General features: G+C 41.5%; 1 protein-coding gene across 1 annotated transcript; it reads left to right on the top strand.

Moving 5' to 3' along the window:
- Positions 1 to 5,503: 5,503 nt before the first annotated feature.
- On the top strand, positions 5,504 to 14,691 carry dio2 (iodothyronine deiodinase 2). Its single transcript, XM_075447690.1, has 2 exons — positions 5,504 to 6,019; positions 13,550 to 14,691. The coding sequence occupies exons 1-2, from the start codon at positions 5,780 to 5,782 to the stop codon at positions 14,123 to 14,125; spliced, it is 816 nt and encodes a 271-aa protein (XP_075303805.1). The 5' UTR covers positions 5,504 to 5,779; the 3' UTR covers positions 14,126 to 14,691.
- The last annotated feature ends 6,411 nt before the right edge of the window (positions 14,692 to 21,102 follow it).

Raw genomic sequence — 21,102 nt, 5'->3', positions numbered from 1 at the left:
TAAAGATCAGTCCACCGGTAGGGAAGCTTGTTTGGGGATCCCGGATGGGCTCACTCGTAGCTCCCTGAAAAATAAATAAAGGACCCCTCATTGTCAGGGCCGGCCGACCCAGTTGCCTTCACTCTTCCTGGTGAATTTTTTAGCCCATTTTTTTGTGAGTGAAGTGATTTTTTTTTAACTATTTGACTCGAACCTGAATTGAATTAGATGCATATTTTTGAGTGACGTTAACACAAGGAACACAAATTATTATCCAGCAATTCACTTTAATAAAAAAATAACTGTTTATTAATTCAATAATATCAGTATCTTTATTAAACAGAAACCTGTCCTGCTTAAATTAAAACTGTACACATTAATATAAAACAATAGATAGAAAGCAGAACATTCATCCTGTAATAGTGCACATTTTTAGAGCAAACAGAAAGTCTGTAGAAAACTTTCTGTTTGCTTTGTGTCGTCCGCCATCTTCTCCGCGAGCAACAATACCTCCTCGACCAATGGGATGAGTGTATTCTGTATCATCATACTTGTGTGTCAATATGCTGTCAGCTCATTGGTCACAGAGCAGGACAGGGCCTGGGAACAAGTTTACCGTACATTTTCACATAAAGCGCCCTGTTATTCATTTCCATTGGCCTTCAGTTATCAGGCCCCTCTCTGTGGAACCAGCTGCCAGTTTGGGAGGCAGAGCCTTCAGTTATCAGGCCCCTCTCTGTGGAACCAGCTGCCAGTTTGGGAGGCAGAGCCTTCAGTTATCAGGCTCCTCTCTGTGGAACCAGCTGCCAGTTTGGGAGGCACAGCCTTCAGTTATCAGGCCCCTCTCTGTGGAACCAGCTGCCAGTTTGGGAGGCAGAGCCTTCAGTTATCAGGCCCCTCTCTGTGGAACCAGCTGCCAGTTTGGGAGGCAGAGCCTTCAGTTATCAGGCCCCTCTCTGTCGAACCAGCTGCCAGTTTGGGAGGCACAGCCTTCAGTTATCAGGCCCCTCTCTGTGGAACCAGCTGCCAGTTTGGGAGGCAGAGCCTTCAGTTATCAGGCCCCTCTCTGTGGAACCAGCTGCCAGTTTGGGAGGCAGAGCCTTCACACCCTTCCTGGTTCTGGTTCTGATGGAGGTTTCTTCCTGTTCAAAGGGAGTTTTTTCTCTCCACAGGCGCCTCGTGCAGCTCAGGACGGTAGACTCAATCAAAGAGAAACTTTGAGAGAATCTGTTGGTTTCCTTGGCGAGGCAACTTTCTTTTTTAATGGCCAAAACTGTTGTGGCCGAGTTTAGAATTAAGGTGTTCAACAATGACTTCAACAACCAAACTTTCAGAGCATTATTGTTATCAAAGCAGCAGCAAAAAAAGAAACATTTTGTTATGTAATTTGTTCCAAGTGTGGTTCTCTCCTCTGTCTGTGCTCATTATAGTTTAATGTTGATGCAGCTACTAAACAACTCATTTTCAAAAGATGAAAATCCTGAGATCCAGTCGTCCATAAAATTATTGTTTTAGGAATTTAATGAACTACATCCTTGTGAAAATTGAGGGTCTTGGAGGGATGACAGCTCTCTGACCTAGTTCTCATGTGCTGCTGCTCTTTAACGTGGAAAATAACATCCAAAATGCTCTTTTTTTTCAGTGTGACCAATCTATTATCACTTTTTTTGGTATTACTGCATCTTCTATCACCCCATAGAGTGTCTTTTGTGGTTGATTTAATTTTTCCATTACACAAATGAGGTCTTTCATTGGCATGGTTGTCTATTATACTTTTCTACTCCTTTCTGGCATCTCCCAGGGCCTCATTATTCTACGCAGTTACTTTTCAGCATGTGGCAAATTGTCAGTAACCCACATTGTACATTACGAAAATGAACTCTTAATGAAAGGCGAGACACAGAACACAGAGCTACACGTTACTCTGACAGCTGAATTCAGTTAAACTCACAGATTAAATGCTGGCAGAGTTCCCAGGCAGGAGTATTTAGTGAAGCAAATGTACAACTCTGGGGATTTATGGTTTTTAGTTTTGGTGGTTTTTTAGGTTTGGGTCAAATCATATGATAAGCCATGCCGCACTTAGGATCATGGCTTGCTTGTTACTTCCAGGAAGCGGCTGTTCAAACCCTGAGAAGCCTGCACAAAGGAAGCCTATTTGTTGGCAGAACTGCACAGATACCAGCAGTGGAGCGTAAAAGATGTGTGAAATGTGATACGCTGTAAGGGATTCATCGTGGGTTTGCAACAGCATTTTGCTGCATTTCAGAATAATTTTAAGTTCCTGTGAAATTCCTTTACTTTGAACATAACATTAACATGGAAATAGAAACGTATATCTAGATTAATTTCATCAGGACGCAGTGATGGGGATGTAATACTACCTTTATTAATGTTTTATCAAAAACAGCTGCTTTTCTACTTTCTTTCTCAATTTGTGGGAATAAATAGGAAGTTAAGATTTAAAGAACAGGTTTAATAATCTCTTTAAAAAAAGAACAAAGCCATCCATCCATCTATCCATCCATCCATTTATCCATTTATCCATTCATCCATCAAACTATCCATCCATCCATCCATCTGTCCAATTATCCCTCCATCCATATATTTAATTATCCATCCATCTGTCAGGTTTGTGGTGGGTGAGGTAAGAGAAAGTTAAACAAAAGCGCGACTGAGCCGGATATCAACCATGAATACTGTATAACTGACTAACAAAAACAAAAGAGTTGGCATGAAACATGGAAAAAAACACTTAGCTTAATCGTGGCGTCGTGGCGTGAAGGGGTGAAAATCAAGTAACAAGGTAGGTAAGTATTTCACAAAAGAACAGGGGAGACTGGAAACTAAACAGGGAACTGGGAGTGATTAGTGACTGGGTGCAGCTGGGCACAAACAGGTGACGTGAGTGACAACTAATGAGCAAACAGAAACTGTGGGGAAGACAATGGTAAACTGTGAACTGAAAAACAAAACATAAACAACCTAAAACATGATAAATAAAACATGAACATGAAACTAAAAACATGGGGAAAATCCCATGGGCGTGACACATTCTTCTATCTGTCCATCCATCCATCCATCCATCCATCCATCCATGTAATCATCTATCTATCTATCTATCTATCTATCTATCTATCTATCTATCTATCTATCTATCTATCTATCTATCTATCTATCTATCTGTCCATCCATCCATCCATTTAATCATCCATCCATCCATCCATCTATCTATCTATCTATCTATCTATCTATCTATCTATCTATCTATCTATCTATCTATCTATCTATCTATCTATCTATCTATCTATCTATCTATCTATCTATCTATCTATCTATCCATCCATCCATCCATCTATCTATCTATCTATCTATCTATCTATCTATCTATCTATCTATCTATCTATCTATCTAATCAGAGATCCACAGACCTCCCTCTCTCCTCCCTCTCTCCAGCCCTTCTTTGGGGGGAACACCAACATATTTCCACATCTCCTGAGGATACAGACTCCTGGCTCCGCCCCCTGAGGCCTCCTCTGAAACCTCTCCTGGGGAAGGTGAACAGCGGTGGATCCTGTAGGATAAATTCTAAAGGGTTAAATGCAGTATTATGGGATATTTAATTGTGAATACTGAACACACTGTAATCCAACTTTTTTATTTGAGTAAGAGAAAAACAGATTCTGCACATATTACAAACGCAGGTTCTGTGGGAAACAAAGACAATTAATTAAATTTGCATTAAACATATTTAAAAAACATTTGATTGATTTTGTCTTTATCCTTTTATTCAAACTAAGAGTGTTCAGATGATTTACTCGTCGTCACTGTGCTCTGTTCACATTTACATATTAAACAGCATCCCAAATTATGTTATGGAAGTAGGTCTGTGTGTTTAAATATTTACTCCATATCGAGTACATTCAGCAGAGTTTACACTGAATGAAAGATGCTGGAGGTGTCTTACACGCTGTTTGAGTTCATCACTGCAACACAGATTCACATAAATAGAAGGTATGAGCTCAGCTGAAGGCCTCAGAAATCAGACTTCTTCCACATACAGCAAGCAGACCGAGCAGCAAACAGCGTAACAGGCGCGGCTGTCGGCAGGCGGCAGCAGGCAGTGATACGAAGGGAGAGAAAATAGGGCCAAGAGATTGTGAGGTCTGACTTTTTCCTGGAGAACCATTTTGTGATGCAAATGTATTACTCTGTTGAACGCATATTGTTCTGAGAAGCAAAACGCTTTATTTTTTAAACCCCAGCCAACTAGCCGGACTACCTTCATCAACACCAAAACGAGGCTGGAACTCTGCTCACAGGACGCAGCAGGGGGTAAGAAGATGTTCAGAAATGATGCTGCTGATATGGGATGTCATACAGCTTCATGTCAGAAGAGGCGAACTGTCCCTTTAATGTGTTGGTGAGAGGGACTTCCTCCCGTTGCACTTATTCTAAATGGTAGTTCGCTCTCAGGACTCCATCCAACAGTCAGACATCACGCCTCGACAGTTTGATAAACACGAGCGAAGCGACATTTACACCAGCTGAAGGTCAGCGGTTAACTTAAACACACGCTGATCTGCGACATCGCTAACGTGGCGCTTTGATTGGCACAAAAGGAGGGAAGTGTCACGCGTTTCCACGGCAACAACACTGCAGGACAAACACACACTGGAAAAAATCAAAGTCTTACCAAGTATATTTGTCTCATTTCTAGTCCAAATATCTCATTACACTTAATATGAGACACAACTGCCTAACAAGTTCTATTTCAGCCAGATATAGAGACTTGTTTTAATACAATACATCTGGAATATCTTGTTAAATGAAAAAGTCTTGAAAGCAAATTGTTTGAGTCGGATTTCATTTGAAACAAGCTTTTTTTTCATTTGAAGAGGTTTTTAAGCTAATTTCAAGATCACTTTTATTAAGTGTAATGAGATATTTGGACTAGAAATGAGACAAACATACTTGGTGAGACTTTGATTTTTTTCCAGTGTTTGAATTGGCTCTATATGAACGAATTGGATTATTTTTTTTAAATAATTATGATTACAATGAATTGAATTCAAAGCGAGGCTGGAACTCTGCTCACAGGACGCAGCAGGGGGTAAGAAGATGTTCAGAAATGATGTTGCTGATATGGGATGTTACACAGCTTCATGTCCAAAGAGGCGAACTGTCCCTTTAATGCATTCAGGGAATCTGGAGGAGTTTCAGTGTAAAGGACGAGGGAGCGAACCTAAGCTGGACCCCCGTGACCTCTGACCCCTCATTCATCAGCAGCTGATAGAAGCACAGGGAGGAGGGATTATTGTGGGAAACCTTTTCAAAAGAAGCAAAAATCAGGCTATATTCAGGTTATATTATCCAACCAAAATCACATTATCTTTTCATCTTTTTCTTCCGTTATGTTCCTGCACAAACAGAGGGGAAAGAGGAGGGGAAACATTGATTTGTGTCTTCATAAAGTCAGCGCGCACCCGGCTGAGGGGGGGGGGGGGGGGGGTGAAGGAGGAGACACAGAGCGTGCCGCGCATCTGACGTCAGGATCTTGTTGCAAAGATAAGCTGCGAGGCTTAACATTAACTCCAGAGACCATCCTTTCCACAGATAAGTGGCAATCCGTGGAAATCTGCAGCGCTGCGTATAAAGCTGGACACCTCTCACGCACTGTTAGTCGGCTCCATGGTGCACGCCCGGCGCAATCCTCGGGGCAGATGAGGTGCTATGCAGGGCGCATGAATCTCCGTGAGACCGCGCTGAGGATAGAGACGCTTCTCTGCTGAATCGGTGCATGAACGCGGGGAAGATGCGCACGGCCAGCGAAGACCTGCTCGTCACACTCCAGATCCTGCCCGGCTTCTTCTCCAACTGTCTGTTCCTGGCGCTGTACGACTCCGTGGTGCTGGTGAAGCGCGTCGTGTCGCTGCTCAGCTGCTCGCGCTCCGCCGGCTGCGGAGAGTGGCGCCGCATGCTGACCTCCGCCGGGCTGCGCTCCGTCTGGAACGGCTTCCTGCTGGACGCCTACAAGCAGGTAAGCTTCCGCAGGCCCCTCAAAGTGTGTCGGACCCCACCGTAGGACCCGGTTTGGGCCAGAAGTCTCGTGTTATTCCGCCCAGCAGAACTTGTTGTAACCAGTTTGGAGTTGTGAATGGGCGCAGTGGCGCAGCTCGGTAATCTGTGCCAGGAGTGGAGGTGCAGCCTGCACCACCTGCGCACATCTCCGCCGACACCAGCCAGAGATGAACCCTTCACTTTGACTCATTTATATTTTTATTTTCGCGGCGTTAAACACGTTTAACTGGAGTTACTTTATGTGATGAATCAGATCGCATTATGTTCCGTATTGTGCGCTTTATTAAAATCGTTATTGTCGCGTTAACGCATTAATTATTTTAACGCCGATAAATATTTTATCGCGCATTAACGCATGTTTTATTTTTTTAAATTTTGGAAAATTGAAAAAAACAAAATTTTTGTGCGTTTAATGGATAGGAAAGTTCAGTTCGGCTGTGCGAGTTAACTCGTTATTGTCGCGTTAACGCATTAATTATTTAACGCCGATAAATATTTTATCGCGCATTAACGCATATTTAATTTTTAAATTTTTTTTATATTTTGGAAAATTTAAAAAAAACTTTAATGGAAAGTTCAGAGAGAGGGGGAACGACACGCAGCACAGGGCCGTCCGATGCGGGACTCGAACCGGGGCCAGAATCAGAATCAGCTTTATTGGCCAGGTTTGAGTAAACAAACAAGGAATTTGACTCCAGTTAAACTTCACTCTCAAAGTACAAAACTCAACAATAATATGAAAGAATAAAATTTGAAATAAGCTGCAGCGAGGACTGTAGCCTCTGTACATGGGGCGCCTGCTCAACCAACTACGCCACGGACCACCCCTGTTTTATTATTTATTTTATTATTGTAAAAGTCTGTTGCTCACAGGCTTTTATTATTGTAAAAGTCTGTTGCTCACAGGCTTTTATTTTGTAAAAGTCTGTTGCTCACAGGCTTTTATTATTGTAAAAGTCTGTTGCTCACAGGCTTTTATTTTGTAAAAGTCTGTTGCTCACAGGCTTTTATTTTGTAAAAGTCTGCTGCTGTCTGCTGTGGAACAGGAAAAGAAAGTAATCGGCGGATCCACCAAACATGGAGAAGGGTACGGAACTTTTACTCGGCCATTTTCATGTTAAAGTTCTTCCAGACGGCGGAGTCGACAGAACCAAAGTCATCTGTAAACACTGCCAAGTTGAATTGTCTTCTCAGCGTAGTAGTTCCAGTCTAAAATATCACTTAAAGGCAAAACACACAACTGATAGCAGCAAGTCATTCAAGGAAACAGACAGTGGAGCGAGGCTTCTACATAAAAACTACAGAAAGATGCTGATGTTAAAAGTGTGTTTGCACAACAAATGTTATGGCACTTTCATTCATATGGCAGCACATTTAAAATAAAGCTAAATGCTAAAAGCTATACACTACTTTTGGATTCATTTTGGGATTCTGCGTACAAATGCGATTAATCGCGATTAATCAGGGAAATCATGAGATTAATTAGATTAAACATTTTAATGCTCCGTTTTTCCTCTGATTCTCAGGTCTCAGGTCTTATTCTGCAGGGGATGCATTTACAGAGCAGAGCAGGGGTTGAAATAAAGTCCTCCCAGCAGCAAATGTTGCTCTAAAACACCTCCACACCACCAGGTGCGTTAAAGCTGTGGATTGATGATGGATGACTTTAGCATGGAGAACACAGCAGCAGCAGGGCTGTGATTGGTCAGACTTCACTTCAGAAAGGTCCCCCACCAAGTTAGGAATTTAAGAATAGAGTTTAGAAGCATAAAATTATGATTTGTTGAGTTCATTATCAAGTCGTTGTGTGACCTCAGACAGCTGAGCATTAAAAACAGACCTGTTTAACCCTTTGTGCGGTCTTAACATTGTGTTTACTCTCTTTGTCCTACGGGTCAGAAATGAGCCGCCCTACCAAAGCCCCAAAATAAAGCAACTTAATTGAATTTTGAATCCAAAATCTATTTTGTATGATGAAACCACCTGTTATTTATCTATTCAACTCAATTCAATACATTTTTTATCATGTATTTTTTGTTACGCAATACAAAAAGACAATCACCAGTTTTCAGGATTACACTTTTTTTTGTTTTTGGTCAGTTGGACCAACAGTTTTCTTGTTTTCTCAGTTTTCTTTTACATAATAAAGGTTTATTATTGCTTTTATATAAATGTGAAGTAATTACTTCTGAATTAATTATATTGAAAGGGAAAAAAACTGTGAACTTTTTTCAGCTGTTTAAATGTTTTTATAATTCACGGGTCAAAAATGACCCATAAGACAATCTTTGTACCTTAGTGGTGTACAGCCCACATGGAAACATCAACAAAAATAAAGTCTGACTTTTTCTAATGATGGGGTCCCTTTAGGAAAAGTCATAACATTTCAAGTTGGAAAAAGATAGTTTAAGGTATTTTTTCTACAGCTAAACATGGTGGTGGCTCACTTTGGACCCGCAGGACAACAGGAGGGTTAAAACACCGACTGGACCTCCTGCGTGGACAGATTATCAGATTCATGGATGATAACAGGATGATAACAGGATGAAACTGATTTATGCTCCATGTAGGATGTTCCCAGCAGCTCCTTTTTTTTGTATCTTGGCAGCATGTGGAGTCCAGCAGCGCATTCTTTTGACTTCGCTCCATAAAAGATGAGAGAGTTCAAGTTTTTACATCTTTAAGCTCTCTGCTTTAGTATCTGTCTGTAAACTATCATCAGTTGGTCAGAATTGGAGCGATCTGGACACACAACGATACTTATTTCATTGACCTCTCAGCTATACTCTCTGTTTGCTGTTTGGAAGCAGAAAAAGGAGGATTCTGGACCTGTGATGGATCTGTGGTTAGAATCTATTCTGCATATAATTGGAATTGTCAGTCAGATTATTGCCACTATTACACTGTAAGCCTATTAATAATCTAATAGATATAACCTTTATAAATAATAAATACCATTTGTTGTGAATGTGAACACAAATAAAGGATTTGTCTAAAGGCAAATCTGTCTTTCTTACATAAAAATGGCACATGTGACATTGTTAGTCAGCCAACTGTTTAAAAGTTTTTATCAGTCTCAGCACCTGTTTTAAGGTGATTCTGACCTCACTGTGATTATAGGATTAAAGCTCTTTCTATGCCTGATCCATCTTTATTGATTAGATCTCTGCTTTGTTTCTTTTTATTCTCTTTTTCATTAATTTTTTAGTTATTGTTGGATAGTAGTTTTTTTTTTACATGTGTATTCATGCATGTTGGAATATAGCTTAAAAGAAATCACTGCATCCACATGCACGGTTAAACTCTGCCCAGATGGGCTGAGGTGGAGGACTCTGGCGTCCTTGTATTTACACTCATGCAACTGCTCTTAAATTCAAAGTGAGAGGATTTTTATTAAAGGAAAAGAAATTGCTTTTCTCCGTGTCCATGTGTAACATTCAGTCCTTGAACTATTAAAACTGCAGATTTAGTGTCCGCTCACGCAGATTTTTCCTCTTCTTTTTCTATCGTATGACTCATTATAAAGTCAGAAAGTCTCACTGGTAAATTATTACTGCACCACATGCACTGTTTAACTTTGGATTTAACCTTTTGCACCAGAGTTTAATTATTTCCACACAATCTGGCACCGGTTGGACTGAATGTAACATCTGCTTCTGGGTTTGAAATCATTAACTGATTTTATTCGGTCAGACGGTCAGATTTATTTACACTGTAAAAAACAATCCAGCAAACTTTTTTTATTAATCTGTAGCGAAGGCCAAACTAACATGTTTTATTGTTTTTTGTCTGCCCCAGTTGCATGTTTTTAAGGGACTTTAAACAGACTTTTAGAAACGTGTGGACGCCCTGGTGCTTCCTGTCAGATACTGTTTTTCTGACTTTATTGCACCTGTATGGACTGATTAGATACATTTTAAATCAGGTTTATGAACATTGGGAACTTCCTCTGAGTGTGAAACAGATGATGGAGCAGGAGAGTTTTGTCTTTGGTATTTCTCAGTTATCATGTCCTTACTTGTGTAACATATTTCCAGTGAGTCCCCTCGAAGATCACTAACCCTGTTTTGCCCCCAAGCAATTTCTTGATAGACACTCTCCTTCGTTAATCTCCAAAGTCAATATTTTCTTATTCTTTGATTAGGATCGACTGATTCTGGAGAGGCAGTTGCTCTGCATTTGCAGCCGGATCAAACAGGAAGTTCGGATGGTTTTCTTGTTCTTTTTGCTGAACAGAAAACAGAGAAGTCATAAAACCATCCAGACTGTCGGATCTGGTGAGGAAGCTGCCTTTTGCTTTGACAACAGAGCTGCACATGCTTCGCTCTCACCAGATTAATGAGGCTGTCAGAGTTGGCAGTCTTGGAGGAGATTGTGCACATGCTGTGCGCTGCCCTGCCAGTTCTTCCCCAACATCTCAGTGGTGTTTGGGTTGTTTCGGCTCTTCTAATGTCCCTTCTGGTTCTCTCTCTCTCATGCCTGTGATCTTGAAATTCAACCATTCAACCTTCTCTGCATCCCACACAGGCACAGCGGATGCAGTCCAGCATGGAGGCCTGATTACCACAGCCTCCTCCGAAGGGTTGATGTTCAAATCATCTGCCACGTGAACTCTGCAAATCAAATCCTGCTGCTGTTAACTGTATGTTAACAGCTGCCGTTACAGCTGCCGTTAACTGTATGCAACAACATGCCGTTACAGCTGCCGTTACAGCTGCCGTTAACTGTATGTTAACAGCATGCCGTTACAGCTGCCGTTAACATATGCCGTTAACTGTATGTTAACAGCATGCCGTTACAGCTGCCGTTAACATTATGTAACAACATGCCGTTACAGCTGCCGTTAACTGTATGTAAAGACATGCCGTTACAGCTGCCGTTACACCTGCCGTGAACTGTATGTAACAACATGCCGTTACAGCTGCCGTTAACTGTATGTAAACAGCTGCAGTTACAACTGCCGTTACAGCTGCCGTTAACTGTATGTAACAACATGCCGTTACAGCTGCCGTTAACTGTATGTTAACAGCATGCCGTTACAGCTGCCGTTAACTGTATGTTAACAGCATGCCGTTACAGCTGCCGTTAACATTATGTTAACAACATGCCGTTACAGCTGCCGTTACAGCTGCCGTTAACTGTATGTAAACAGCTGCCGTTACACCTGCCGTTAACTGTATGTAACAGCTGCCGTTAACTGTATGTAACAACATGCCATTACAGCTGCCGTTACACCTGCCGTTAACTGTATGTAAAACATGCCGTTACAGCTGCCGTTACACCTGCCGTTAACTGTATGTTAACAACATGCCGTTACAGCTGCCGTTACAGCTGCCGTTAACTGTATGTAAACAGCTGCCGTTACACCTGCCGTTAACTGTATGTAACAGCTGCCGTTAACTGTATGTAACAACATGCCATTACAGCTGCCGTTACACCTGCTGTTAACTGTATGTAAAACATGCCGTTACAGCTGCCGTTACACCTGCCGTTAACTGTATGTAACAACATGCCATTACAGCTGCCGTTAACTGTATGTAACAACATGCCGTTACAGCTGCCGTTAACTGTATGCAACAACATGCCATTACAGCTGCCGTTACACCTGCCGTTAACTGTATGTAAAGACATGCCGTTACAGCTGCCGTTACACCTGCCGTTAACTGTATGTAACAGCATGCCGTTACAGCTGCCGTTACAGCTGCCATTAACTGTATGTAACAACATCCCATTACAGCTGCCATTACAGCTGCCGTTACACCTGCCGTTAACTGTATGTAACAACATGCCGTTACAGCTGCCCTTAACTGTATGTTAACTGCATGCCGTTACAGCTGCCGTTAACTGTATGTTAACAGTTGCCATTAACTCTATGTTAACAGCTGCCGTTAACTCTATGTTAACAGCTGCCGTTAACTCTATGTTAACAGCTGCCGTTACAGCTGCCGTTAACTCTATGTTAACAGCTGCCGTTACAGCTGCCGTTAACTGTATGTTAACAGCAGCTTGCCAGACTTTATGGTGATAAATGACAGATATGAACACATCCAGAGAGGAGCTTTGTGTGCCAGGGGAATCTATTTAAAGATGATACACTTAAAAATGACCTGTGGTCAGTTTCTGATGGATCTTTGTAGTCGGATCTACTTTCAGCAGCTGTAATAAAAGCTCTCAGGCTTGATGCTGCCACAGCTTTCCTCTCAAATATGAGTATAACTTTACGACAATAAAAACTCATGTTACTCTGAGGCAGGATGTTCCAAATGATTTTCAACATTACTCAGAAAAAAGGTGTTCCTAAAGACTGTTTATGTATAAATAACTTCACAGTTGTAATGGAGGCCAAAGTGATGCCTTCCAGAGTAACGACACCGTTAGAGAGCTGCTCTTCAGATGCTTTCTGTCAAAGACAATAAGCTCAGTTTTCTATGGATTTAGAATAAAAAGGAATTGGGCCTTTATGTCTTTGAGACAAGCATGTGGTCTCACAACTGATTGGTTTCATAAATATTAGGGCTGGGCGAGTTAACTCGTTAATTATTTAACGCTGATAAATATTTTTTCGCGCATTAACACAGGTTTAATTTATACATTTTTTAATATTTAAAATTTTAAAATTTTTAAATTTATAAAAACAATTTTTAATGGATAGGAAAGTTCAGAGAGACAGGAAGTAGAGAGAGGGAGAACGACATGCGGCACAGGGCCGTCCGATGTGCGACTCGAACCGGGGCCAGGAACTTTTACTCGGCCATTTTCATTTTAAAGTTCTTCCAGACGGCGGAGTCGACAGAACCAAAGTCATCTGTAAACACTGCCAAGTTGAATTGTCTTCTCAGCGTAGTAGTTCCAGTCTAAAATATCACTTAAAGGCAAAACACACAACTGATAGCAGCAAGTCATTCAAGGAAACAGACAGTGGAGCGAGGCTTCTACATAAAAACTACAGAAAGATGCTGATGTTAAAAGTGTGTTTGCACAACAAATGTTATGGCACTTTCATTCACATGGCAGCACATTTAAAATAAAGCTAAATGCTAAAAGCTATACGCTACTTTTGGATTCATTTTTGGATTCTGCGTACAAATGCGATTAATCGTGATTAATCAGGGAAATCATGTGATTAATTAGATTAAACATTTTAATCGCTGCCCAGCCCTAATAAATATGCACGAGTGCTATCTGCATAGTTATGGAAATCTACACCATGCTGCCTCATGATATGATCTAAGCATGGAGACGTGTACAAAGTGGAAAGTATCGGCCCGAGCACAGACCCCTGGGGTGCTCCATTGAACTCTTTTGTGTAAAGAAAGCTGATTTCTCAGATAGATTCCAGTTTATTTCCTGGAACAAAATGGAATCTATCAGATAAATGTGACTGAAAGCAGATTGAAAACATGTTGAAGTCTGTTGTGAAGCATGTTGTGATTGAATCTCACTGTCTGAGACCATGAGAAGTAAACGTCAGTATTTTTTACTTCCTCAGGTGAAACTGGGCTCTGAGGCACCAAACTCCAAGGTGGTGAAGGTTCCCGACGGGCCCCGGTGGAGCAGCACCATCACTAATATGTCTAATAGGACCCAGACCGGGGACGAGTGCCACCTTCTGGATTTCGAGTCATTGGATCGCCCCCTGGTGGTCAACTTTGGCTCTGCCACCTGACCCCCCTTTGTCAGCCACCTGCCAGCTTTTCGGCAGCTAGTGGAAGACTTTTGCGATGTGGCTGATTTCCTGTTGGTGTACATTGACGAGGCTCACCCGTCCGACGGCTGGGTGGCCCCTCCCATGGGGCCTTGCTCTTTCAGTTTCCGGAAGCACCAGAACCTGGAGGAGAGAATGGGCGCGGCGCGGCAGCTCATCGAGCACTTCTCCCTGCCGCCGCAGTGCCAGTTGGTGGCCGACTGCATGGACAACAACGCCAACGTGGCCTACGGCGTGTCCAACGAACGGGTGTGCATCGTGCACCAGAGAAAGATTTCCTACCTGGGTCGGAAGGGACCCTTTTTTTACAACCTGAAGGATGTGCGCCGATGGTTGGAACAGAGCTACGGTCGGCGGTAGGAGTAGTCGAGTTGAGCCCAGAGGAGGACACGTGCCTTTTTGGTTTTCAGGCTGGAGCCCAGATCTTTTGGCTTTTGGGGAAAAAAAAGCTGTGTCATGATGACATTTTGATCCCGCCATCGAGCTGCAAAGAATTATGTTCTGGAACTGCAGAATGACTTATTTTTTGCCGTTGACATCAGCTTTCTGCGACCTGAGAATCTGATGATCCGCATCCACAAAGTTAATGAGGTGGAACAAGTGAAGCGGGCAGGGTGTGAGCTTCGTCTGTTCTTAGGCCTTTTACATGATCTGCAAATGAAATTGAAATAAAAAAAAACACAATATCCCGATTTAGAAATAGCCTACATGATAGATTGAGGGGTTAGGGTTTATTTTTGGACATGATGTCCGCACTGACTATGGCTGTGTTCGAAACCGCCTACTACATACTACATACTGCATACTACATACTGCATACTGCATACTACATACTGCATACTGCATACTGCATACTGCATACTACATACTACATACTGCATACTGCATACTGCATACTACATACTGCATACTGCATACTGCATACTACATACTACATACTACATACTGCATACTGCATACTGCATACTGCATACTACATACTGCATACTGCATACTGCATACTACATACTGCATACTGCATACTGCATACTGCATACTACATACTACATACTGCATACTGCATACTGCATACTGCATACTGCATACTACATACTACATACTGCATACTACATACGACATACTTCCATACTGCATACTCATCGATCAGACAGTATGCAGAGCGTTTACCCACAATGCAATTCGCTCCTGCCCGAGCCGAAATCAGCCGGCCTGAAGCTGATTTCTCTTAAGCTCTAAACTCTGTAAACTTTAGCAACATTTGAAACATTTTCAGGTGAGAAAGTAGTCGTTTAGATCCCCAACGTGTTGAAAACCTGACAAAATACCGGCTGTTTACAATTTTGTTCCCACGAATTCGGCGCTACTAAAGCTAGCCGCAGTGAGCTAACGCACTTCCTGTTATTTTCACAAAATAAAATACCCGTTGCCTTTTATCATAGGGAAAGCCATTACCATACAATTGGTGCTTTTGTTTTGAAAACAGGAAGTGAACCTACCCTCGTTGTAGCTAGCTTGAAACTGCCGTTTTGACAGGAAATGACGATCGGCGACGTCACGTTACGTTGCATCTTGGGTAGTTTGAGTATGAGTAGTAACCTCATGATGCATACCCAACATTTCAGAGAATCTAGTATGCATCCGGGAACTTAAAAAAAGTTAAAGTTAGTAGGAGTAGTAGGAGAAGTATGCGGTTTCGAACACAGCCTACGAGTTATACGCACTGCGCTGACGACTCAACTCTCAACTACTTCTTCTTTCCTTTTGGGTTCATTCATTTAGAATTTTCTGTGTGTAACAAAGACTCAAAGCAGACTTTATGTGGCCTTTTTGCAGCTTCTGAAGGCCTTGCTGAACATTTCTCTGTTGGAAACGGCCACCTGCTCTCCGGCTCCTGCTTTGCTCGGCATTGATATCGTTATTTTTTAACGATCGCCTGCAGCTCTGACTCCACTCTTTGAGAATCAAACACCAGATAGATTCTATCAGGCTTTCCTTTGAGTTTTTCTTCTCAAACCCTTCAGCTCCACGGTGACATTTGTCTTTTCGGATTAGCATTATTTGATTTACAGCTGACGTGACCTTTATTCTAACGAACAGAAAGCTCAGTTGTTGCTGCATCAGGCCAATAAAACCCATCCTCCAGCTGACTTAAACAACACACACATAGTTTTTTTTCCACATTCTCTCTGTCATACTTCATCCCAGATGTCATGTGAGTTTCCTGAGAAGAGCTTTGTCTTTGTTAGGGGCAGCCCTGTCTCCCTCATTTCTCTGAGGATTTACAGCTGTGTCATACTCTTATTCCCCCTGTTGGAACAACACGGGGGCCACAGGGCTCATTCATCCCAGAAGGTCCAGAGAACACTTTGGACTTAAATCAAAATGTTTAAACAAACCCGAATAATCATAGATAGTATTATTCATCTTCACTTGTAGTGAATGATAATTTACTGAAAGCATTTGAGACTTCAGTGACTCTGGAAGTCTTTCTGTTACACTGGAAAAAAGCCCCTCCAAAAATAAGTAAAAAAACAGCAAATAAAAGACGTTTTTTCTTGAAATAAGCAAAAAAATCTGCCAATGGAACTAGTGAAAATCAGCGTGTCAAGATTTCTTGAAATAAGATGTGATATTTAGGACTTTTGAGATAAAAGTGATCTTGAAATTAGCTTAAAAACCTCTTCAAATGTAAAAAAAAAGCTTGTTTCATGTGAGATATGACTCAAAACAATTTGTTTTGGAGAATTTTTCACTTTACAAGATATTCCAGATGTATTGTCTTCAAACAAGTCCCTATATCTGGCTGAAATGGTGCTTGTTAGGCAGTTGTGTCTCATATTAAGTGTAATGGGATACTCAATGAGACAAATATACTTGGTAAGATTTAGATTTTTTTCCAGTGTACTGAAGTTATTGGAATGAACCGATATGATCACAGAACGTAACAGCTACTAAAACTCCTGAATGAAATAAGCCTTTACTTCAGTCTAATTTATCTTTGCTTGGAGCTCTGGCTGCAGATCAGTTAAAAGGAACCGTCCAGGTGCATCGAACTTGTTGCTCTGGGCCGTTTGACTTGTGTTACTTTGGTTTGTGCTGCACAGACAGTAACGTTTAAGTGTGCATCTGTGTCTGAGGGTCTCCTCCCATTCAGCCTGGGTACATGCAGGGTGCTTTTTATGCATTTACTTTATCTATTCTTTTACTCGGGCACCTTTTAAGGGGTTCTTTCTCCCCCCTTGCTCTTCTACCGTAAACAGAAGGGATTAAATAAAGTAGCTGGAAATGATTTTACCCAAGAATCGTATGTGAGCGTCCCTGTGCTCGCAGCCATGAACCTTTCTGTGTTTGTCTCGTGTTTAAAGTCCTACCAGAGCTTTAAAATCTCACAATAAGCGGTGGGTAAAGCGCTCAAACACTGGACTCAATACAAAGTTTTAATGTAAGCATAGTATTCCACATCAATCAATCAATCAATCATAGTTTATTGTCATTACACATATAGCAATATGGTAACGAAATATGGTTCCAGTACATATTTCGTTACCATAAACTATGATTGAACTATGATATACAATAAACTATGATTGAAGTCCTTCACATGAGCGAGATTAGAGAAGTTCACCACCGGAGGATAACACCGGTGTTTACAGTGAGTTAGTCTCACTATCATCGTGTCCCGGCCCGATAATCCACCACATGAGAACACATTCACAGCTTTTTGTCTAGCAAGTTTAGTCAAATAAGTAAAAAAAATGCAACAAACAAAGACTCTGTGCAGTTAACCATCATTCCCTTTGGATGCAGATGGATTACAGATGCAGTCGGTCTGATGTTCCTGGAAATGCATTTGAATAAGTCTAGCTAGTTAAAGTCACAGCAAACTGAATGCACTGCACAGCTCTGTGAAAAGTTTACAGCTTCCATAACTTCCATAACTCGATTTGATTCCACTGATTAGTGTCTCATTTCTGAAACCTGAAGGCTTTTTATGGAAAACAGGAGAAAACGGCACGTTGTCTGTGCTGCCTTTCACTTTTATTTGAGAGTTTTATCAGTTAAAAATTCTTTTTAACGATTATTATTATTGGGCCAACTTTCCCCTCATCAGGCCTCTGAATGAGTTCTGGTTAGTAGTCACAAAGAGACTCTGTGCTGGCTTCAGTATTTAGAAAGATGACTGGACTTAAGGCATGATGAACTGTTTGTAGCTTCAACTTATTTACATCAACAGTGGGATAACAGTTCGGTGCAGAAGTGCATGCAACTGCATGTGCATCTTACTGAATGAAAAAGAGTAAACATTTAGTTTGGTCAGTTTCTGGAAGGCGTGTGTGAGTTGTACGAAGCTGCTGAAGGTGGTTCAGGTGCATCCTGTTGGGTGCAGGAGCGGTGCCGGCGCCGTCCAACCAGACTCAGGGCTTTGTTTGCTTTGCTTTGCTGGCAGTAGGTCAGACTCGTTTCCAGTGGATGTTGGACTCCACTCAGGCTGCTCTCTTTCAGATTGTTTACACAGGGTTTCCGGTTCAGTTGGCTTCAGACTGCATCTTTGTTTTTTGCAGATGATGTGGTGCTGTTGCAGTCCTGTTGGGAAAAGGCGGGTCGCCCACTCCTGGTTTAAGTATCTCAGTATCTTGCTCACAAATGGGGATAAAATGGAGACTGACAGACAGAATATGCAGTGATTCTAACGTTGTAGCAGCTGATCTGTGTTCGAATCCTCAACGATGGTCGGGAGCTTCCTCAGAAGGGAGATAAAGTGAGGAGCTCGGCTGTCTGGCAGCAAATAGAGTCTTCGGCTGTGTTCGAAACCACATACTACATACTACATACTACATACTACATACTTGCATACTGCATACTACATACTACATACTACATACTCATCGATCAGACAGTATGCAGAGCGTTTACCCACAATGCATTTCGCTCCTGCCCGAGCTGAAATCAGCCGGCCTGAAGCTGATTTCTCTTAAGCTCTAAACTCTGTAAACTTTAGCAACATTTGAAACATTTTCAGGTGAGAAAGTAGTCGTTTAGATCCCCAACGTGTTGAAAACCTGACAAAATACCGGCTGTTTACAATTTTGTTCCCACGAATTCGGCGCTACTAAAGCTAGCCGCAGTGAGCTAACGTACTTCCGGTTATTTTCACAAAATAAAATACCCGTTGCCTTTTATCATAGGGAAAGCCATTACCATACAATTGGTGCTTTTGTTTTGAAAACAGGAAGTGAACCTACCCTCGTTGTAGCTAGCTTGAAACTGCCGTTTTGACAGGAAATGACGATCGGCGACGTCACGTTACGTTGCATCTTGGGTAGTTTGAGTATGAGTAGTAACCTCATGATGCATACCCAACATTTCAGAGAATCTAGTATGCATCCGGGAACTTAAAAAAAGTTAAAGTTAGTAGGAGTAGTAGGAGTAGTAGGAGAAGTATGCGGTTTGGAACACAGCCTTCCTCAGACCCAGGGTGTAGATAACACATCTGTCAGCCGGCTGCTGAGCTCTTTGGTTCCCCTTGGAAGACGAAGAGTTCGTGACTCAGCAAAGTGTCACTCAGATAATCTTTTTTTCACTTTTATCTAAGGATCTATCATCAAAGCCACATTAAATCTGCTTTTTTTTTTTTTACAGGTCAGTGTATGCTTAGCTTCCAGTTACACACAGTTAGTCATAATTCATGCTTACACGCAGTGAGGAGATGCATGGCATCACATTCAGAGGTCACTAACTTGTTTAGGAGGAAACTCCTCTTCATACTGAACTGTTTTCTGATCACACGTTTACTTTCTTTGCTCCTGTGCTGTGCGAAGCCTTTAGGCAGGTAGCCTGTGGCTGGATTTACGCTGCACAGCTTTAGTTTAAAGTTAGTTAAAGCTCATTTCTCACACACTGCATCATGTGCTCTCAAAATGACAGAATTTCTTCAGAACGGATGGTTTGCTCTGGTCACAGTGACAGAGGTGTACAAATGAAAACCTTGGACGAAAGAGTTGCTGGCTCAGTCTCTGGTTGGATAATGAACAGCACCTGGTCATCACGACACGGATTCATCGCATCTGTTTTCATCGTCAGTCGACTAAAATTCCTTTTTGTCTCATAAACTCACGCAGACGGCTCTGATTTCCATTTTTGTCTGCCGTGCTTTTCCATCTGTGTTTAGTGTAATGTTTATTTTTATATGTCCAAACAGAGAAATAACATAAATGGAAAATAAATCTTTGCTTATGAAACTGTTGCACACCCTGTCTCTGTGTTTACTGCTGTTTCTGGTGATAGGTTCACTTACTTTTCAGTGTAATTTCTAGGGGCTGGGCGAGTTAACTCGTTATTATCGCGTTAACTTGTTAATTATTTAAATTATTATTATTATAATTATTATTATTTAAATATTTTATCGCGCATTAACTCAGGTTTTATTATTTATTTTATTATTGTAAAAGTCTGCTGCTCACAGGCTTTTATTTTGTAAAGGTCTGTTGCTCACAGGCTTTTATTTTGTAAAAGTCTGTTGCTCACAGGCTTTTATTTTGTAAAAGTCTGCTGCTCACAGGCTTTTATTTTGTAAAAGTCTGCTGCTCACAGGCTTTTATTTTGTAAAAGTCTGCTGCTGTCTGCTGTGGAACAGGAAAAGAAAGTAATCTTTGGATCCACCAAACCTGGAGAAGGGTACGGAACTTTTACTCGGCCATTTTTTCATTTTAAAGTTCTTCCAGACGGCGGAGTCGACAGAACCAAAGTCATCTGTAAACACTGCCAAGTTGAATTGTCTTCTCAGCGTAGTAGTTCCAGTCTAAAATATCACTTAAAGGCAAAACACACAACTGATAGCAGCAAGTCATTCAAGGAAACAGACAGTGGAGCGAGGCTTCTACATAAAAACTACAGAAAGATGCTGATGTTAAAAGTGTGTTTGCACAACAAATGTTATGGCACTTTCATTCATATGGCAGCACATTTAAAATAAAGCTAAATGCTAAAAGCTATACGCTACTTTTGGATTCATTTTTGGATTCTGCGTACAAATGCGATTAATCGTGATTAATCAGGGAAATCACGTGATTAATTAGATTAAACATTTTAATCGTTGCCCGGCCCTAGTTTCTGCATCGGATTCTAAATACAGTGGCCATAAGGGGACAAAAAAATTTCCCATAAGAATGTGGAGATGCTCCAAAGCCTGAATGAGTGGACAGTTTATATTTCTGTTTCTTAACAAAATCAACTAATTGGAATTTCCCCTTTATGGGACAGATAAAGGTCTATCTGAAATCATCAAGAGCCCACCCTGTGACCTTCTGAGTCCTCACGATGTCATGATAGAAAGAACT

The sequence above is a fragment of the Odontesthes bonariensis genome, chromosome 17 (genome assembly GCF_027942865.1).
Source record: "Odontesthes bonariensis isolate fOdoBon6 chromosome 17, fOdoBon6.hap1, whole genome shotgun sequence".
Lineage (NCBI taxonomy): Eukaryota > Metazoa > Chordata > Actinopteri > Atheriniformes > Atherinopsidae > Odontesthes > Odontesthes bonariensis.
The sequence above is the reverse complement of the archived record's forward strand: the minus strand, read 5'-3'. Positions and strand labels throughout refer to the sequence as shown.